Raw genomic sequence first — 19,503 nt, forward strand, 5'->3', positions numbered from 1 at the left:
CCATGAGTTATATTCTTGTATTCCAAATTTATGCTTTGAATAAAAGACAAACATAACAAGGATATAAATTTATTTTTCAATATTGGCAAATTCATTACACAACAAGCATCTAATTGAAGAAAATTTACAGTATTGTCTTTGTTGTGTACAATACATTTGCTTCTTTTACGTGTCTTGGACCTTATTGTAGGCTGTTAAGCCACAGCACTTTGAACCAGTTCATGATCTCTCCCTCAGATCAAGCAACAACGGGGTATGATGCACATGTTGCCACACCTGGCAGCGAAATTGGAGTTACGAAGAATAACAAGGAATTAAATGATAATCAGAGATTCAATGAGGTTGAGACTTACCACACATGTTTTTGCCCATTTCCATCTTGAAGTAGCCCTTGTCACCCCATTCTGCTCCCCATGAGTTCTTAATGAGCCAATACGGGACTCCATTTTCAATTCCATATCCAACTGCAAGAACAGCGTGGTTCACATCCTGCCAAATAACCACCATTGCTAGTAAGAAAACGTCGATCCATCATATATACATATATAAACTGGCCATCATTCAACCCAATTGAAAGGCGCAGTTTTGACCAAAAATACAATTTTTTCCAACTCCGAGCAAAAAAAAGGTAAAACATAAGGAACTTACCGAGGAAGTGTTGCCACATTTGTCACTGGTGTAAACCCCGCTTTTGTAAAAATTGAAACTTGGGACAACTTCAAATGCCACGCTAACTGGTCGAACCATAGCAACTGCATGCTTTAATTCATCTTCAGAACCCTGTGTTTGATCGTAAAGATTTGAACATTCCAAATGATGAAATATAATAGTTCAATACATAGGACAGTTACTCCCAAGTTATTTGTTTCGGACTACGGATCTGATTGAATTCCAATATTCAGCTAAGGTCGCAAGCTAGAATAGTCGATCACAGCTATGTATATGGAACTGCTAGGATTTAGAACACTGAAAAACAACGATAAACACATTTTTTTAAGTTGCACATTGGACAGGTTTAGAACTAGACATAAATCGATACAGATTATCCAATCAAATTCAGCCAAGAACAAGAGTTGGTCATCTATTTTTTGCTTCAGGATCATGATCATATTCTTAGCGGAAAACCAGAAGAGTTATGAACTTACCAAGGTAATGTTGACAGCGTCAATGACTTGGACACCAACATTTTCGGATGAGAATGTGCATTGACCATCTTTTGCTGTATAAGGGTATGCCTCCTCCGTATCAAGGCCACCGTTGTATTTGATATACTCAAAGGCTTGGGATGGCAAACCACCATTGCACCCAAAGTTGTTAAAGGCTCCAGCACAGTCCACAAGCTGCTGCTCCGAAAGAGAGATTCCTTTCCCAAATGCCTGATGGTAAGCAGCTTCAAGAGCTCCAGTAGTACTGCAATATGCAAATGCATAAGGTCAAAACTTACTACTTTACAAGCTAAATCTAGTAGCTCGGTAAAAAAAAAAAATTCTCTAAATCATAATCAAAAGCTAACCTGAATGCCCAGCAAGATCCACAGGACCCCTGATTTTTGACCGGGCTAACTATGCCTGATTCCCTCCAGTCTTTCTGTCAATATCATATCATATATCAAAAGAGTTACCATTAATCAAGCCCTGCATTCTTATGTCATATGGCGACTGTCGCAGATTATATCGGCTCATAGATTTCAGGTTATACCTTGGCACATTCCACACCAACGAAGAGCTGGAAGACTGTCTCAATAAATTGGCCACAGTTTTCGGCCGAAAAAGGATTGAAATATTTGGTACATGAAAGGCATAACATTAGTATCTAATTCTTATTTTCTAGTGGCTCCCCCTCCTTTTGGCAACTTACACCATGAACTTTCCCCAAACGTCCTACCCAAACAATCTCGATTATCGCCTTTTTGATGAGATCTTTCAATGAAGGTAATTCCATTGTTGGTTTTCAATCCCTTCTCAGTTGAAAATTGTGGCAATTTATCGAAACATAATTTCCAAACTCCTCATTGGCATGAAATGTGCCCTGAAATGTCCACGCTTTCCCCAAACTATCTATAACATCCATGCAAAACAGAAAACCCTTCTTTGAAAGCTAATGCAATAACAGGTATATATCTCCATAGCTAAAGCAAAAAAAATCTTAAGTTTACCGCTTAGCAGCTTTAGAGAACAAGAATATCAGCCAAGTCTTGGCACACCAAAAGATTCCACCATACTATCTTTTACAACTTGTTGCATGATGAAATCATACCGACTACTGGATTGTATTAGGTAGATTTATTGTCCAATGAATTATATAGAAAACATTGTTAGAAAACCTTAATCTTCGTATCTAATGGTTTCTTTTTATATTAAGTGAAAGTACCGATTCAGGAAGGACGACATCAGTGAGCTGGTGATTGCCCTTTCTGGTGGCAGAACAGTTTTGAGCAGCTCCAATTCTGTGTTTTCGAAACTCATCCCATGTTAAATCAGCAAACTCTGCATCGTTTGAATCAATAAGAAAAAGAAAGATGAGTTAATAATTGAATGCAGATTAAGCAAATTTTATTTGTACATATCACCTGCAAGTGCAATAATCAACATCATTCGCTCACTGTTAAAGACAGGTTGATTTTTCTATTGTGAACCTCTAAGCCTACAGTTGGCCTTTAACCATGGAAATCAACCGAACTAAATTAGATCCTAGTTAAGTCAAAGTTGGTAACTAACTTGATTCGTCAGCGGAGCACAGATATACAGTGAAAAATCTTCAAAACAAAATTAAAAAAATAAAAAAATTTAACGTACGATTCACAGATAGAGAATAAGGCAATCCCTTCTTGTTAGCAGATCTGATTAAATCCATATTATCTTTGAAAATCTGAAACCGTAGCTTTATCTCCTCAACATCCTCGTACCTCTTTCCATGCCTAACCAAAAACGATTAAAAAAAGAAAAAGAAAAGAAAATTTAATATCAGCTTCCATCTTCTTTAACTTCTATTTTTCTGGAGAACAAACGTAAGAATTAAGATAAGTGTAATGATGCAATGTTGGAGTTTACTTGTAAGCAAAACGAGCAAAGGAGATAGCACGACGAGTATGACCGATGACACGAAGAACAGAGGAGTCGAGACCATCGGATACCATCTGAATGGGGTTCGTGTCCTCGAAGGTTGATGCTGAGGCGAGGCAGCATAGCAGAAAGATGACGGAGGACATTAACGTTAAGCCAGCCATAATTATGTTGCTTTTTCACTGACTGTACGTTTCTTTGTTTTCGGGATGTTTAGGTTATGGAGAGAAATTTAAGAAGGCATGGGTAGTAGTTAGGTGAATCGAAATGATTAGGATGTCGATCCCAACGGGGGTAAATCCGCAGATTAAAAGTCTTTTATGATTAGGAAAGTTATGGTCGAAGCAAAAGCAAGGGAAAGAAAAACACAGATCACAATTATTGTGTTGTGTATTCATATTTTAGATATTTTCAAAAGTAGTTAAAACTAGATCGTCGAATATTATACCATATTTTAAATTAATTTTAGAAAATATAAAAGATTGAATTCCAAAGAGAATGAAAAACAGATCAAGGCTCCTTAATTTATATGTACCAACTACCAAACACAAAACACTCCTTAATTTATCCATTAATCTATCTCTGTTGTTCTGATCCATATTATCAAACCAAAATATATACGATTGTATACATGCTATTCTATATCCCTTTACAATTATTTAATGATATTTCAATGATGTTTTTTTATGCCATTGACACATGATTTTGGTAATCTTTTTAATCTGAACTTTGAATCTCAAACCTTAAACATAAACACAAACTAAAAACCATTAAACCCGAATCCTGACCCCTGAACCTTGAACTAAAAAGTTAAGTTCATGATTTAAGGTTTAATGTAAAAAATTATCAAAATTGTATCTCAATTATATAAAAAAAAATTTGTTGAAATATTATAAAATAATTAAAAAAATACAGAATGACGTAACACACCTATTCCATACGATCCTTTCTCAATATACAAATGCACCCCCCACTAGAAATATCTATTGATACAAATATATAAACCAACGAATCTTTGGTTGGTAGTAGACCTGTCCATGGGCCGGGCCGGGCCCACAAAAAATTTTCAGCCCGTTTACTAGGCCAGGGCCCGAGCCGGCCCGAAATATGGGCCTGAGATTTTGCCCAGGCCCGGTCCGAAAAAAATATTGGGCCCGAGCCCGGCCCGGCCCGTTTTTAATTAAAATTAAAATTATTTTTAATAAAATTAAAACTAATTGTTAGTAAAATTATAAAATTATTAATTGTTAATTGTATTAATTGTTGTAATAAAATCTAACATTTGATTAGTAAATTTATCAAATTATTAATTGTATTAATTGTTGTAACAAAATCTAACATTTGATTAATAAAACAAACTTGATGTTTTATTATTATTTTGTAACACTAGTCAAGGAAATGAAAGTAAATAAACTTAAAATAAAAAACTATTATATTTTAAAAATAAAAAAATATATATTTAATATTTTTTGGGCCGGGCCCGGGCCAAAAAAATCTTGCCCGAGGGCCGGCCCATTTTTTAAACGGGCCTAAAATTTTACCCAAGCCCATATTTCGGGCCTATATTTTTACCCAAACCCTCTCATATTTCGGGCGGGCCGTCGGGCCGGGCCGAGCCGCCCGACCCATGGACAGGTCTAGTTGGTGGTGGGGAAGAATTTAAGATTTTAAATTTAAGTTTTATAGTACGTAGGTTTTTTTTAAATAATTTAATTATAAGTTTTGATTATATCTATTCATTTTGATACAATACTTAGAATTACTCGTAGTCCTTCCTCAAACCAAAAATAAGAGGATAATGTGTTTCAACGTTCTCGCATCCATGCCCTCCAGCATTGACAACAATATCCCTGTCAATTAAGTTAAGACTCAATCAGCAGTATATGAACTCTTTTTTAATATTATTTAAGTTGTTAAAGTTAATTATTGATTATAATTATTCAAATTTATTCAAAAAAAAAAAGGCATATGTCTTGTAATTTTTTTATATATTACATAATCGTTTTGTTCAAAATTCTAAAATATTCCGTCTTCCGTTTTCTTGCCAGGCCTTCAATTATTGTTGGATCACCAAAATATTCAACCTTAACTACCCACTAAGCCCAATAAGCCGCGCCTCAATTTCTTCCTGGCGGGATTATCAAATCCCTAAAATGGATGTGGCCCAATTGAAATATTGGTCCGGTATTCAGTTTATTATGAAAAAGAGAACAGATGTCCAAGATTTAGACATTTTCACATTCAGAAGTGTCATTGTCTTTTAAAGTTACAACTTTGTTCATAAAAAAGAAATCCTAATTTAGAGATAGATAATATAAATACTTGCATTTTAGAATCAATTCTATTACATAATTAATATGAAATTTAAGGCTCCTCCTCCATCTATTAGTAATTTGCGAAACTGGAGCAATGCAAGCGTGCGTTTAAAGACAAAAGCCAAATAAGTTATCCACTAAGACAAAACCCAAGGCCGTTAAAAAATTTGACTTTGACTCCCTTATTCTCCATTCGATTCATTCCTTGTAGTTCATACCTTTGATACCACTTCCAAATTTCAACCATTTTTCTAAACTCCCCAAACAACACTTATCCAAGTTTAGTTTTTCTAGAAACTAACATCAATGTCTTTGGTAGTTTACCTGAAAAAAAAAAAAACCCATCTTAGTCATGTTTTGCAGACTTTTGCTTTGCATGGTACGTAATTATTTAATACATTAGTACTTGCAAAACCTAATATATTTAATTTAGGAGTAAACTATGACAAAAGTAGATGTTGTACAAGAAACTTTGAATAGTCAAATTTTTGGGTATAAAAAAGTTTTGATTTTTGATTTCTATAAAGGTTTTTTTTTTAATTGTTCGGTGAAATTCCATAAAAAGAAGGTGAAGTAGTTGTAGTTTGAATGGTTTGTTAATCCCGATTTCTTGAATTCAAGGTAAACTATTATAACTAAAAATAACCACAGAAGGACAGCAATTTTACAGCTAATTACAGTACAAAAGCAGCCACTAAGCCATAAGCTGTCAAATGATAAAACGAGACCTAGCTTAATCATTTTACTTTTTCAATCTAATTAAATTATTTCCACCTGCTGTTTAAGATGTCAGAATTTCACAATATAGTACGTGAACATGTGTTATAAAACATGACATGTTTAGCAAGTATACTTTGATATGTTTAAACCTAATAAATATTATATACAATGTAATATTTAATCATTTATATATATAAATCATCAACAAATTATTATTATTATTAAAATGTAATATTTATATGTTACTTGAGTTTAATTAGAAATTATAACAATATTTGACTAGAGATTCAACAAATAAACATTTATATATATAAAAAATCACAATAAAATATGAAACAAACTTAAACTTGCTACGAGCAAGACTCAACTTGATTGCATCCTACCAATTACTTCCTTATTAATTCATTTCCTTTAATACAAGATGCTACACAATTTCCCAGTTTTTTTTACTCTTCCTTTGGAAATTGTCAACTGTTGAGTATTCTTTTAATAAATATTATTTAAAAATCAAAGGAAGAAGTCGAGAATTTCAAATAGAGTTGTTTAGAACAAGCGAAGAATGTTTGAAAAAGAAAAATCAGCCATAAAAACCATGCAATTTCAATATTACTTTATTACCTATCCGAAATAGTTATATTCATGCAAAACGCAGTCGTAGTTTCCTACACGAAATGACAATATTACCCATTGACTTTTTTAACGTGACGACATGACGAATTGTTCTCTCAAATCACACACCTACCCCCTCATTGACAAAGTTGCCTCCCCCATTTCATCATTTCTCATGGATTAAGACATACGAACTCCATCTTTTACCTTTTCCCTCAACCATTTAATAATATTATTAAATATATTATTTTGGACATTGCAACTTGGCCCAGATTCCAGACCTGGCCAAATTTTTCCGGTCAAATTTTTGCTTCATAAAATAATAAATGTAATAAAAAGATGAGGTTAATATTTTCATCCATTAATTATAATACTATGTTTATTAGTGGAGATTCTAATGTTGATAGTAAAAGGATAATGAGCTGACCCCGACGAACTCACCAGCTTCTGGAACCACATTATTATATTATATAAATCTAAGGTCAACTTCAAGGAAAAATCAGGACCATTAAATCCAAATGAAGGGGATAAGTCCACATTTTTCGCGGTTGTGATGAATTGCCAGTACTTATTTGTCGTGCATACGAAATATTTCCATCATGTCAGGTATGTAAATAAACAACCCTAAATCCGTATATATTAAGGTCGGCATGATAAAAAATATAAAAAGATTATTTATCCGAATTCTGAATAAAAAGAATATTATTTAAGGAAGATATAGATAGTAGCACTATATATTATATTGTTATTGAAATCTATTAAAATAAACCGTTAGTGTCAGTCTAGTTTTTAAACTTTTCAAGCAGGTTTAGGAGTTGACAAATGTCTTATAAGAATTGGCGTATCTAGGAGGAAGCCTGGCAGGAGCCCCACCATCCCTAAAATGGAAAATTGTCTATTTAAGTTTTTTAGAAATTTTAAAAATTTAAATTAGAAAAGGCTCCTCCTAAAAATAATAAAATTTTAATTTAATTATTTAAAAATTAAAATTTAATTTCGGTCCTTATAAGGTTTTAAAAATATTTTTTAAAAAATTCACCAAAAAATATTTTGAAGAAAACATGTATCAATTTTTAAAATTGATTGCCAAATAAAAAAATTGACAATATATCAAATATTTATTTTTAAAAAATAATTCATAATTTAAATCTGAAGAAATTGCCTAGACTGCCAGCTTTGAGCGTATAATAGTTTTTCTCTAAAAAAAGAAAATAAAAGATAGCGTATAATAGCTTGAGTAGAAAATGAGTATAAGAGTTATACACCACATATATATTTAATTTGAAAAAACTTTTCATTTGTTTAAGATTAAGTGATTATCCAAATATATTTATTGCTAAATTTGTCTATAAGTACAAACTGTCCGGAAACAATATGCTTGGAGAAAAGGGTGAGTACGAAAAACCCATAGTTTTGATTTCATTTTGTTACCTGCAGTCAATTATGAATCGGTAACAAAAGCAGCCGTAAACTTGAGTCATCAACTGAGCTTTCATCGGAACATTCCGAAGCTCAAAAAAAATCTTCTTTTTTTCTTTTTCGGCCATGAAATAACAAAGTCAAGGGGGCGGGGCAGCAGCGTCATTTCCTTGAACCAACTTTTGTGGACTTGTGCATTCAGTTTCACTTGATTGGTAGATTTAATCAAAATTTTAAAAAATAGTATGATTATAAATGTAAGAGATCAATAGTTTTAATTTTGTCACGTGCGATAAATTTTTTTAAAAAAAGTAAATAATAATAATAATAATAATAATAATCAATTTTACTGCTTTAATTTGAGTGTTCTTTTATCTTTACAAATTTAGGGAAGTGATGAGATTATCAACATTTTAACTTAATTTTTAGTAGAATTTTGATTCAAGAGTAGTCGAAATTTGATCTTGAAATTGAATTTGATGATATGTTTACTTGAAAATTTGATTTGATTGAATTCAAAAGTCCTTTAGACTTTGAATCAATGATACATACTTTAAAAGTCGTAGAGACTTAATCTTAAATTTGAAAAAGCCTTTGAAGTTTGGTATTGGATGGTTGATTTTACTTCAAGGGTGTTTTAAACTTGATTTTGAAGAACGAATTTAATCTCCTTTGCAACTGGATAGGCTATTTTAGAAAAAACTGACCTATATGATTCCGTTATAAGATCCTTTTAGACTTAATCTTGCAGAATGAATTGAATAGGTTAGAAGTAATCTTATTCTATAGTGTTAATCATTTAAACAAAGGAGGATTTATTCAGAAATATATAAATATTTAAAAAATATCAAATTAATATAAAATAATAATTTAACATTATCACAAAAATATTTTAGTTTAATTAATGATAATATGATTTATTATTATTAAATTTTAAATTAATTAAAAAATAATTATGATGCCACTTTGTAATTGGTATGAGGATATCTTTGTGTACACGTATGATTTATGATATTAATTTTCTTAACGGAACTTGGAAGAATTCCATTTATTTATATGTTGTATAGAATAGAGCCGAGAATGATACCAGGAAAATTTCAAAGCAGTGTTGCTAACTGGAAAGTTGTGTAACGCTGTCTCCATATTGAGTTTTCAGAGGAGTTGGTGATTTGATGTTTGAATATTTTCAATATTTAAAGCCTCCCCCTCTCTTCTTTATTAAAGTCCTTCCAAACCATTGCTATTTTTCTTCACCCTTCTCTAATATTTTCTAACCTAATTGTCTGCTTATATCAAATCATTACCTGAAAGTTGTCGGCTTTCCATCTAATCTACTTTTGCTTCATATATATATATATATATATACTGAGCCTCAACAAGTGAATTTGTAAAATTATAGTGTCATAAAGAAAAAAAAAGGAAATGACTGTGATGAAAATTACATGGAGATCCATCTTCCCCAGCTGTTCCAAAGGTGTAGTGAAACCAGAAACCAAGCCTAAGAAGGAAGTTACAAAACAAAGTTCATTTAACAGGCTTGCGATGTTAGAGTTGAGTTATCCCAGCACAATGCTTACTGAAGATCTGTCAACTTCGCTTGCTGGTTCAAATCTTCATGTTTTCACGCTTGGGGAGCTAAAGGTGATAACCCAGAGCTTTTCATCTTCTAACTTTCTTGGTGAAGGTGGGTTTGGACCGGTTCATAAGGGTTTCATTGATGACAAGCTTAGGCCTGGATTGAAAGCTCAGCCTGTGGCTGTTAAACTCCTGGATTTAGAAGGCTTGCAAGGACATAGGGAATGGCTGGTCAGTGTTTTGAAACCAATATTTGCTTACCTTAATTTGGACGGCATTTGTTTGTAATGCTTGGTTCTTAATAAATGTTTTCTTTTTATTTTCTGGAACAGACCGAGGTGATCTTTCTTGCAGAATTGAGGCATCCACATCTTGTGAAGTTGATTGGATATTGTTGCGAGGAAGAACATAGGTTACTGGTGTATGAATACATGCCTCGAGGCAGCTTGGAGAATCAGCTATTTAGAAGTATGTTTTCACTCTGCAAATTTATCGTTCTATTTTACGGAAAAAAAAAAAAAGAGAGAGTCAAAATTAATGTCAATCTTCTTGTTTGCAGGGTATTCAGTTTCTCTTCCATGGGCGACAAGGATGAAAATTGCTCTTGGAGCTGCCAAGGGTCTCGCATATCTTCACGAAGCAGAAAAGCCAGTCATATACCGAGATTTCAAAGCATCGAATATATTGTTAGACTCTGTAAGTGTTGCCCTTTTTTTCTTTCAGTATTTTCTTCAATTTTTAATGATGTTACGTTTTGAATTTTTTTTCTTGTTCCAGGATTACAATGCCAAACTTTCTGATTTTGGTCTTGCAAAAGATGGTCCAGAAGGGGATGACACTCATGTTTCCACCAGGGTTATGGGGACTCAAGGCTATGCTGCCCCTGAATACATCATGACAGGTAACAGCATTTGATTCAATATCGTTTTCAATGGATTTAATTTGCTAAAAGCTGATATATTTGATTGGCGTTGTTTCAGGTCATTTGACGGCAATGAGTGATGTATATAGCTTTGGAGTGGTACTATTGGAGCTTTTAACAGGGCGAAGATCCGTAGACAAGAACCGATGTCCTAGAGAACAAAATTTAGTGGAATGGGCAAGGCCCATGTTGAACGATGCCAGGAAACTCGGCCGAATAATGGATCCTAGACTCGAAGGCCAATACTCGGAAACGGGTGCACGAAAGGCAGCTGCGTTGGCTTACCAATGCCTTAGCCATCGCCCAAAGCAAAGACCCAAAATGAGTGATGTAGTGAAGACATTAGAGCCCCTCCAGGACTACGAAGACGTCCTTGTGGGTCCCTTCGTTTATACGGTTCCAACCCAAAGTGACAAGCCAAAACAAGACGAGGACACCGTCACTAAAGAATGTGAACCGAAGAAAGAGAAATGTCATCATCACGAAAACCATAAACACCATCACCGCCACCACAGGCACCAAACCAGATCATCAAGGATGTCTGCAATTCACTCGGAAAGAGACGCCCTGAAGCGAAATCATAGAAATGGGTTGAATTCACCTTTGCACTATGAAGTCAGGGAAGCAGCATAAGAGTAGGGATTAGATTACTACAAACTGTAAAAAGAAAATCACACAGTAAATAGGCAGTAATTAGAGATTGCTCAACGTGGCAAATTTTAAAAGTGCAAGTTTTTCTTTTAGACTAAAGAGTTGTTTACTCAGGTCGTTCTTTCAAATATAAAGTGCGGGGGGCGGGGGGCTTGGTTTAATTTTATTTTTGGTATGGTTCATTATTTTAAATATAAAGTCTTAGATATTTAGAGATTCACATATCTACGGACAAAATAAACTTTTGGGTTTAATTGTTAATTAAGCAAATGAACAGTTCACCAACCAATGTGTATCAGAAGGCCGGGTCTTTAAAGAAAAGGACCAAATCTTATACAGAATAATAGATCGAAGATGTACGACTCAAATCAAAATTGGAAGTTTAATTTATACTAATTAATAAGTTTTTATTCGAAATTTAGCCTTGTTTTATTTCTAAACTATAATTATATTTGTCGATAAGACCGAGTCATGGTCTACTTGGGCTCCAAATGTTCACAATAATCTTAAAATTATGTATAATAAATAATAAACTAATATTACGACTGTTGAATAAATTTGGGGTGACAAATGTGAGAAATTCCAGATTCAATTATTTGCCTAGGTTGCAGGCTCGTGATTGATTGTTGATAATAAAGAGAAAGAACCAAAGATATTGTCCCCTGGAGATACAATCATATCCGGTTTTTAAGGTAATTTTCTCAAATCTTGTTACAATGGGAAATGCGACAAATCTCCACACCTAAAAATCTTCCTCACCAACAGCCAAATTATTCCTTTGTCGGTGGTTTTCTTTGGGAGATCATATGAGCTGGTAACTTATTTGAGAAGAAAAAGGTTGGTAGATACCATCTTCGTGTATTGATTTAATGGTTAGAGTGTTTATCATTATAAATATGGTTTAAATTTTAACTGTGTTACTGTTAAAATTTTATCATTTTCTTGTGATTTCTAATATAGCTAAGATTTAATACTAGAAGGGTGCTTTTGGTTCACATTATTTAACATTTCACTATTTAATTTCACGTTTGAAATTATAAATATTATGTTCGGATTCAAAATATTCCTATCATCCCATAATTTTACATACCACTCATTTGTTAAGTTATTTAAAAATACGGGTGGAATTTGAAATTTTAATTTATCTTTCGTTTTATTATTTTAATTAGTTTCATCTTTTTCTCCAAATAAAATTGAAGTTTAACTAAAACAAAACTATCTCTTTTTTTTTAAGATTTAATACTTTAAAATTATAATTATTATATTTGCTATAAATATTTATCCATTAGCATGTTAATTATGATTTATAAATTATGGTCGGTGATGCAATCATTTACCATGATTTTTATAATTATAATTTATAAATATATTTTAATGTTATATATATTTATTAATATATAAATTATAATAAAAACAAAAAATTATCGTAATTTTATGTAATTTGAGATTAAAAAATTAAAATAAACTAAACTTGTCTAAAAAAATTATATAACAAAACACCAAAATCTTATAATATTGCGGCCCTTGAGATTGAAGAAAACTCCAAATCCCTCAAGATCTATTTACCAAAATCTTATAATATTGTGGCCCGTGTGCTAGGCCGTGTGACACACACGGTTGAGACACACGCCCGTGTCTCTGCCCGCGTGAGCAATTCGAAGCATTCTGTTTCTCAAATTTTAAGAAGTAAGGGACACACGGCCAAACCACACGCCCGTGCACATGGTTGTGTGTCACACACGGCTGAGACACATGCCCGTGTCTCTTCCCGTGTGGACAAAATAAGGCCATTTCCAAGCCTTATTTCTCACCCAACCTGGTATCAACCTATCCAACCAATTTTTGTACCATTACAAGTCACAATAAGACCCTTCAATTCAAGCAAATTTCAAGTTCAATACATGTCATAACATCACATTTATCTAAGTATTTAATCTTATACCTAACTGGCCATATAAACATATAAGTATATTTATGTAACTTCCATCATTCAACCATTTCAATACACACATCAAGCATGATAAGGTCTTATATAACTACATCAAAACATGATTAACACTAGTCATTCCAATGGCTAGTTACAACCAAAACATTTCATGATTATGCCTACTTAGCTTATACATGCCATTATACCAAAAGTTAACTTGCTTTATATATCGAGAAGTCCGAGGGATAGTGTGATGTGTCTCCGACCAAGTTCCAACCTTCACAAGCTTTCGAGTACTATAAAACAGAGGAAAGAAAAACTGAGTAAGCATTTAAGGCTTAGTAAGTTTGTATAACTGAAAATTTAATTTACCATTCATTTTCATTAAAATAAACATATAAATGACATCGAAGCAATTTGGATAAGACCCTAAAACACAACTTCACTAATCATGTTAGTCAAGTAATTCACATAAATACCAAGAACATGAATGAGCTCATCATGTAATAAATTTCATATACATATGCTTTTCATATCATATTTCCATATAATATATACATTTCCATGACAAATCATCTCAAGTTCAGTTTAACCATATCAGAACTTTTCCCTTTAAATTTATTTGAAATATCGATAGATACACATGTAGTACACTAGAGGTGTACAATTATAATCCGTCAATTCATATTCAGGGATACTCATTAGAGCACATAATCAGAAAGCACACTCTCTCGAGCAATATAATAGGAAGCTCATGTGAGCCATGTAACAGGAAGCTTATCCGGGCTATAACAGGAAACTCATAAGAGTTTAAAATAGAAAGCTCATGTGAGCTTAACAAGTACCTCTGAAGAGTTATTATCAGGGAGCTCCGGATAGCCATATGTAACACCCCCAACCCGTATCCCTCGCCAGAACCAGGTTACGGAGCATTACTGGAGATTACAAATCAAATAGACAGAAATCTCAAACATTTTATACCATCAAAACAAGTCATCAAAGAATCATTTTAATCCAAATTATAAACTCTTAAAAATAGATCTTATAACTTCATATTACAATCAAACCACAAAATAACTAATATTTAGACACTCTAGGTACATGCAGACACAAAGAAATAAACATCACCATATTTGAGTTCGGGATCGTTTGTTGGATGCTGAATCAGCGATCAAACTTAAGTACTTAACCTGCGCATGGAAAACAAAACCGTACGCTGAGTAAAAACTCAATGGTATTTCTATAATCCAAATATTTAAAAATAAAATAATAAAATATGTATAATAAAATGTCAAGCACATTTGAACATTTAAAATCACACAATACTCGATTTTCATCACTTGCTATATATAATACCTTTCCATAATTTATTCACGTATCATTTAAACAATGACACTATCCATTCCACAATCAATTTATAAGTATATAACTTGTGTATTTCATGTATTTACAACATATTTCACATTCTATTTTCAGTTTACTATCTCATATTCTTATTCTTAGCCCAAAGTAGATTTTATAGAACACATCGGATATATGGAACATATGCAGAGGTGCATTATCATGCACTAATGAACAGAGAGCACTGACGTGCTAGTAATCAGAGAGCACTAACGTGCTAATAATCAGAGAGCACTGATGTGCTAATAATCAGAGAGCGCGCTAAGGTTCCTTAATGGCATGCCACTAATATTGCAGTAATTCTAAATTCCGTCTACTTGGGCATTAAAACTGAATTTTATACATATAAAAAATAATCTAATTATCATATTTGCACAATTTCACATTTACACTTATATATTCATAATATATATATATATATATATTCCAATTTAATTCAACCAATATAATTTCATCACATACCAAAACAATCCATTTCAATTGTAAAACACAATAATTCTCACCTCAATCACTTACCATAACATTTAATTAAAAATACAACAATTAATAATTAGATTCGAATTATAGAAATACAAACCAGGAATCCCGAGCTATTCGATGTTGACTATATTTTTCCCCTTTTTAGTCGAGAATTCCGGTACGACGCTAGCTACGGAATTAAAACGATTAAAAATTATCAATACAACACCATTCAATCTCACATTAAATATTTCAATTTTTACTCAATATTTGCCAATATTCCAATTTAGTCTCTAAACCAAGACTAACTTTTATTCTCAAAACTAATTTCATATTTTCATTCCATTCCCACTTTAAACTAATTTAACTCTCTAATTTCACCATAAATCCTTAATTTTGAAATTTTTGAAATTCTCTCAATTTAGTCCCTATTAATTCAAAACCTATAATTTATTTTACAATTTAATCCAGTTCTCTATTCTAACTTGAAATTTTATCAATTTAATCCCTAATTCTTCAATTAATTCAAGATGAACAACATCTAAAAATTTACTAACTTTCAAAATTTCAACTTAAATCAAGTAGCATTTTGTTCTAGGATTCCAAAAAATCAAAATTATAAGAATAGGGACTAAATTGACTTACCAATCAAACCTTGAACCTTGAAATCTCAAATTTTCTTTCTTTCCTTCCCTTTTTCTTTTTCTTTCCTTTCTCCCCTGTTTTCGTTTTGCTATTCTGTTTCTATTCCCTTTTTCTATCTTTTATTTCTTTTATTTAATTAATAATAATATAATAAATAAATATCTTTTACTTAATTAATAAGTATGTACATATATTAAATACAAAAGTATACATATATTTATTACACATTTATTTATAATTACCACACACTTGTCACTTTTTATGGTTTAATTATTAGTTTAGTCCTTTCACCTTTTCTATTTTATAATTAACTTTCACGCTTAATTCAATTTAGTCCTAATACTCAATTAACTTTAATTTAACTAAATTCGCTTAACTAAAATCCAATTGGTGATATAACTAATTCTATAAATATTTTTAATAATTATTTTACGAGTCCGTTTTACCAAGAAGGAGACCCGATAATTCACTAATTCAAAAATATTTCTAAAATCACGCTTAACTTATAATTATTAATTAATAAAATTTTCTAACTTTTTCATCGGATTTAGTGATCTCAAATCACTGTTCTGACACTACTAAAAATTGGGCTGTTACACCATATACTAGAAAGTTCAAACGAACCATATCAGGAAGCTCACAAAGAGCCTATATCGGGACACTCATAAAGAGCTGCGGTATATCCGCAATACATGCAGGATCAATACTGATCATATGACAAGACGCTCACAAAGAGCTGTGGTATGTTTGCAACACATGAAGGATCAATACCGATCGGGATGCTCGCAGGAACCATGTAACGGGAAGCTCAAGAGGGCTTATAACAGGATGCTCGTAAGAGCTATGGTGTGTCCGCAACATATGCAGGACCACAACCAATACGGGAAATCCTATATCCATCGAGTTTCATTTATTCAAACGAGACTTTATACTTATCAACCATTGTCGGATATGTAAATACTTTCATATACATGACAATAATACAAACACATACATACAATTCAATTAACACATATATATTCTCAATTTAGTTACCTGAACTTACCTCGATAATTGTTCGTGTTCGTAGGCTACTAATCTGATACTTTTTATTTTCCTCGATCCAATTCCGAACTAGTTCTATCCAGATCTATATGAGTAAATTTAATTCATTTTAATACAATTCACATTCAATTCCATCCAATTCACATCCTAGGAAAAATTACTATTTTGCCCCTATACTTTTAATAAATGACGATTTTGTCCCTAGGCTCGGAAAATAAAATTAATGCAATTTAATCATCATTCCAAGTCTAACTGAATTTTTCATATAACACTAACAGTCCATAAATTTCACAAAATTAGAAATTTTCCATGAATTTTACATATTTACAATTTAGTCCCTAAATTTTAATTTCATGAAAATTTCCTTTACAAAACTTGTTTATCTATCAACAACCTTTCATTTTCTACCATAAATTTCAAAATTTAAGCATACTCATCCATGTTAAAATTTTAAAACTTTGATAACTTAGCAAATTGATCCCCATAATAGATAGATTAAGTTATTACGATCTCGGAAATATAAAATTACTAAAAACGAGACAAGAATTCATACCTAATTGAACCAAAACAACTTGCTTGAGGTCACTTTCTCTTAACTAGGGTTTCCATGTATTTTAATTTGGGAAGATGATGAAATAAGATGACATTAATTTATTATCATATTTAATTATTTCAATTTCAAATTTAGTCCTTTTCTTTTCTAATTTTCCAGGGATGAATCATCATAAATATCTACTAACTACTCTTAATGGTCTATTTGCCTTATAAAGACCTCAAATTTTTGAATTCCATAGCTATTTAATCCCTCTAGCTACTAGAATTTAACTTTTGCATTTTATGCAATTTGGTCCTTTCTATAGAATTAAACATATAATCGGTAAAATTTTCATAAAAAAAATTTCATATGTCTTTCTTATCATAATGCAGACCATGCAAAAATCTTAAAATAATTTTCCTTTCGGGTTCGGATTTGTGGTCCCGAAACAATTGTTCCGATTTCACTGAAAATGGGTTGTTACAAAAAGTAAAATATAAAGTAAAATTAATATCTCAGAATTAATATTACAATCAAATAAGGGTATATTTGGTGTATTGGTAGTGCACTTTTTTATTTTACAAGCAGCTTTAAAAAATGTACACATGTCTTATTTTTAATTTTTTTATAATATTTTACTATATAGAACACTTGTCAGTCTCTTAATCTTGTTTATGGAGTCTAAAAATACTACTTACAGTGTACCAAATAATTTCTCATTAAATATTTAACATGTTTGTACATGAATAATTATGAAACAATAAACATAAAGTAAAAGAAATAACAAAAATAGCATATAATTATCATTGCTAGCTCTAGTGATATTGTAGTTAATTACCCATAAGTACCCTATATGCTACACAAGTTCAAATCCCGTCAAGAACAAATTTTGAGATTTCCTTGGTGGGTAACCAGGCACGTTTGCATGGTCTACCTTATTAGACACTGAAAAGACACTCTCACTTTATGAATTTGTTGCCTCTTCAAACACTAAGGTTCTCATTAGTGTTAGAGACAACCATCAGCGAGGAAATATCGACCCATTAAAGGGTCTTTCTACTCCCATTAGACAATACTTTACAAATTTCTCCCGACAAAGTCAACCTCCCTTAACAAGGCCTTAGCTTAATGACAAGGTTAAAGCATTAGAACTTTAAGATCTCAAGTTCGAGTCTTACTCTGTGCAAACCATGTATTGTTCTGAATCAATATTTATTCTAGTTTATGATCGCCTATATGTGGACTTTGTATATATTGTTTTGGTATAAGTTTGGATATATTTTTATTATCAATTTGGTCATGCTTTGTAATGATTAATTCTAGTTATAGTCATTTTGATGTACTAGCTTCTAATGACACATATGTTGCATGTGATTTCACGTATTTAATATTTAAGTAATTTTTAAATATTATATTCTTAAATTTCAATAATTAGCATAAAATAATTTTTATTTAAATTATTGAATATAATCAAAACACATTAACTTATTAATTCAAATATTATAATAGAAAATTTTCAAACCATAATTAAAACATTTTAGTATATTCAACATACAATTTAGTTTTACTTTATGTAATTAATGCAAGTAACATTATTCAAAAATAATAACTAATTAACATAATTAACTCTAACAATAAATAAGTTATAATTAAGATGCTTAAAATTCTATTAAAGTAATAACTCAATTTCACCTCAATAAAATCAACACAACTTTAAAAAAATAGCACAACTTCTTTTTGTATCAATTTTTAATTAATAATTGTAATTATAATTATAATTACCGTAATTTTATCTTATATTTTATGCTTAGAGTTCTGTTTAAGTGAAATCTCTATTTTAAAATTAGTACAAATTTTTAACTAATAATTGTGAATTAAATTATAATTATTTTTAAATGTATAGTTATTACAATTTTTTAAAATTATAATTATTTAAAAATATATAATTATCACAACTTCTATTTTACTTCAACTTTTTTTATTTTTAAACATAAATTTAGTAATATGATGAAAAATATTGTGTATTCTCGTCAATTCAAAAGTTTTTCCAAACTTGTGCTTTTATAAATATTATAAATAGATTTTCAATTATGTTTAACACATGATTTATTATATTATAATACAATACAATTTATAATTTTATTTAATAATAATTAAAACTTTAATAGGAATAGAGAAATAAATTATATTTGACTTCAATTAATTTTAAATATTTTAAA

At 31.2% G+C, this 19,503-nt stretch overlaps 2 protein-coding genes across 3 annotated transcripts; one reads left to right on the top strand and one right to left on the bottom strand.

Annotated features, from left to right (window-relative positions):
- Positions 1-40: 40 nt before the first annotated feature.
- LOC105768892 (thiol protease aleurain) lies at positions 41-3,421 on the bottom strand. Its single transcript, XM_012589141.2, has 8 exons — positions 3,051-3,421; positions 2,796-2,917; positions 2,371-2,486; positions 1,514-1,587; positions 1,146-1,410; positions 649-780; positions 354-489; positions 41-276 (listed from the first exon to the last, which is right to left on the bottom strand). Exons 1-8 carry the CDS (start codon positions 3,224-3,226, stop codon positions 239-241), a joined length of 1,059 nt encoding a protein of 352 aa, XP_012444595.1. The 5' UTR covers positions 3,227-3,421; the 3' UTR covers positions 41-238.
- Positions 3,422-9,236: 5,815 nt separating this feature from the next.
- LOC105768891 (serine/threonine-protein kinase RIPK) lies at positions 9,237-11,514 on the top strand. Of its 2 annotated transcripts, XM_012589140.2 has the most exons (5): positions 9,239-9,931; positions 10,033-10,168; positions 10,260-10,396; positions 10,478-10,601; positions 10,681-11,514. In XM_012589140.2, the coding sequence occupies exons 1-5, from the start codon at positions 9,548-9,550 to the stop codon at positions 11,253-11,255; spliced, it is 1,356 nt and encodes a 451-aa protein (XP_012444594.1). In that variant the 5' UTR covers positions 9,239-9,547; the 3' UTR covers positions 11,256-11,514. The 2 variants fall into 2 exon arrangements, with proteins under 2 accessions (XP_052486817.1, XP_012444594.1); XM_052630857.1 differs by having other exon boundaries at positions 9,237-9,931; positions 10,260-10,601.
- Positions 11,515-19,503: the final 7,989 nt, after the last annotated feature.

This window comes from Gossypium raimondii, chromosome 5 (assembly GCF_025698545.1).
Source record: "Gossypium raimondii isolate GPD5lz chromosome 5, ASM2569854v1, whole genome shotgun sequence".
In the NCBI taxonomy this organism is placed as follows: domain Eukaryota; kingdom Viridiplantae; phylum Streptophyta; class Magnoliopsida; order Malvales; family Malvaceae; genus Gossypium; species Gossypium raimondii.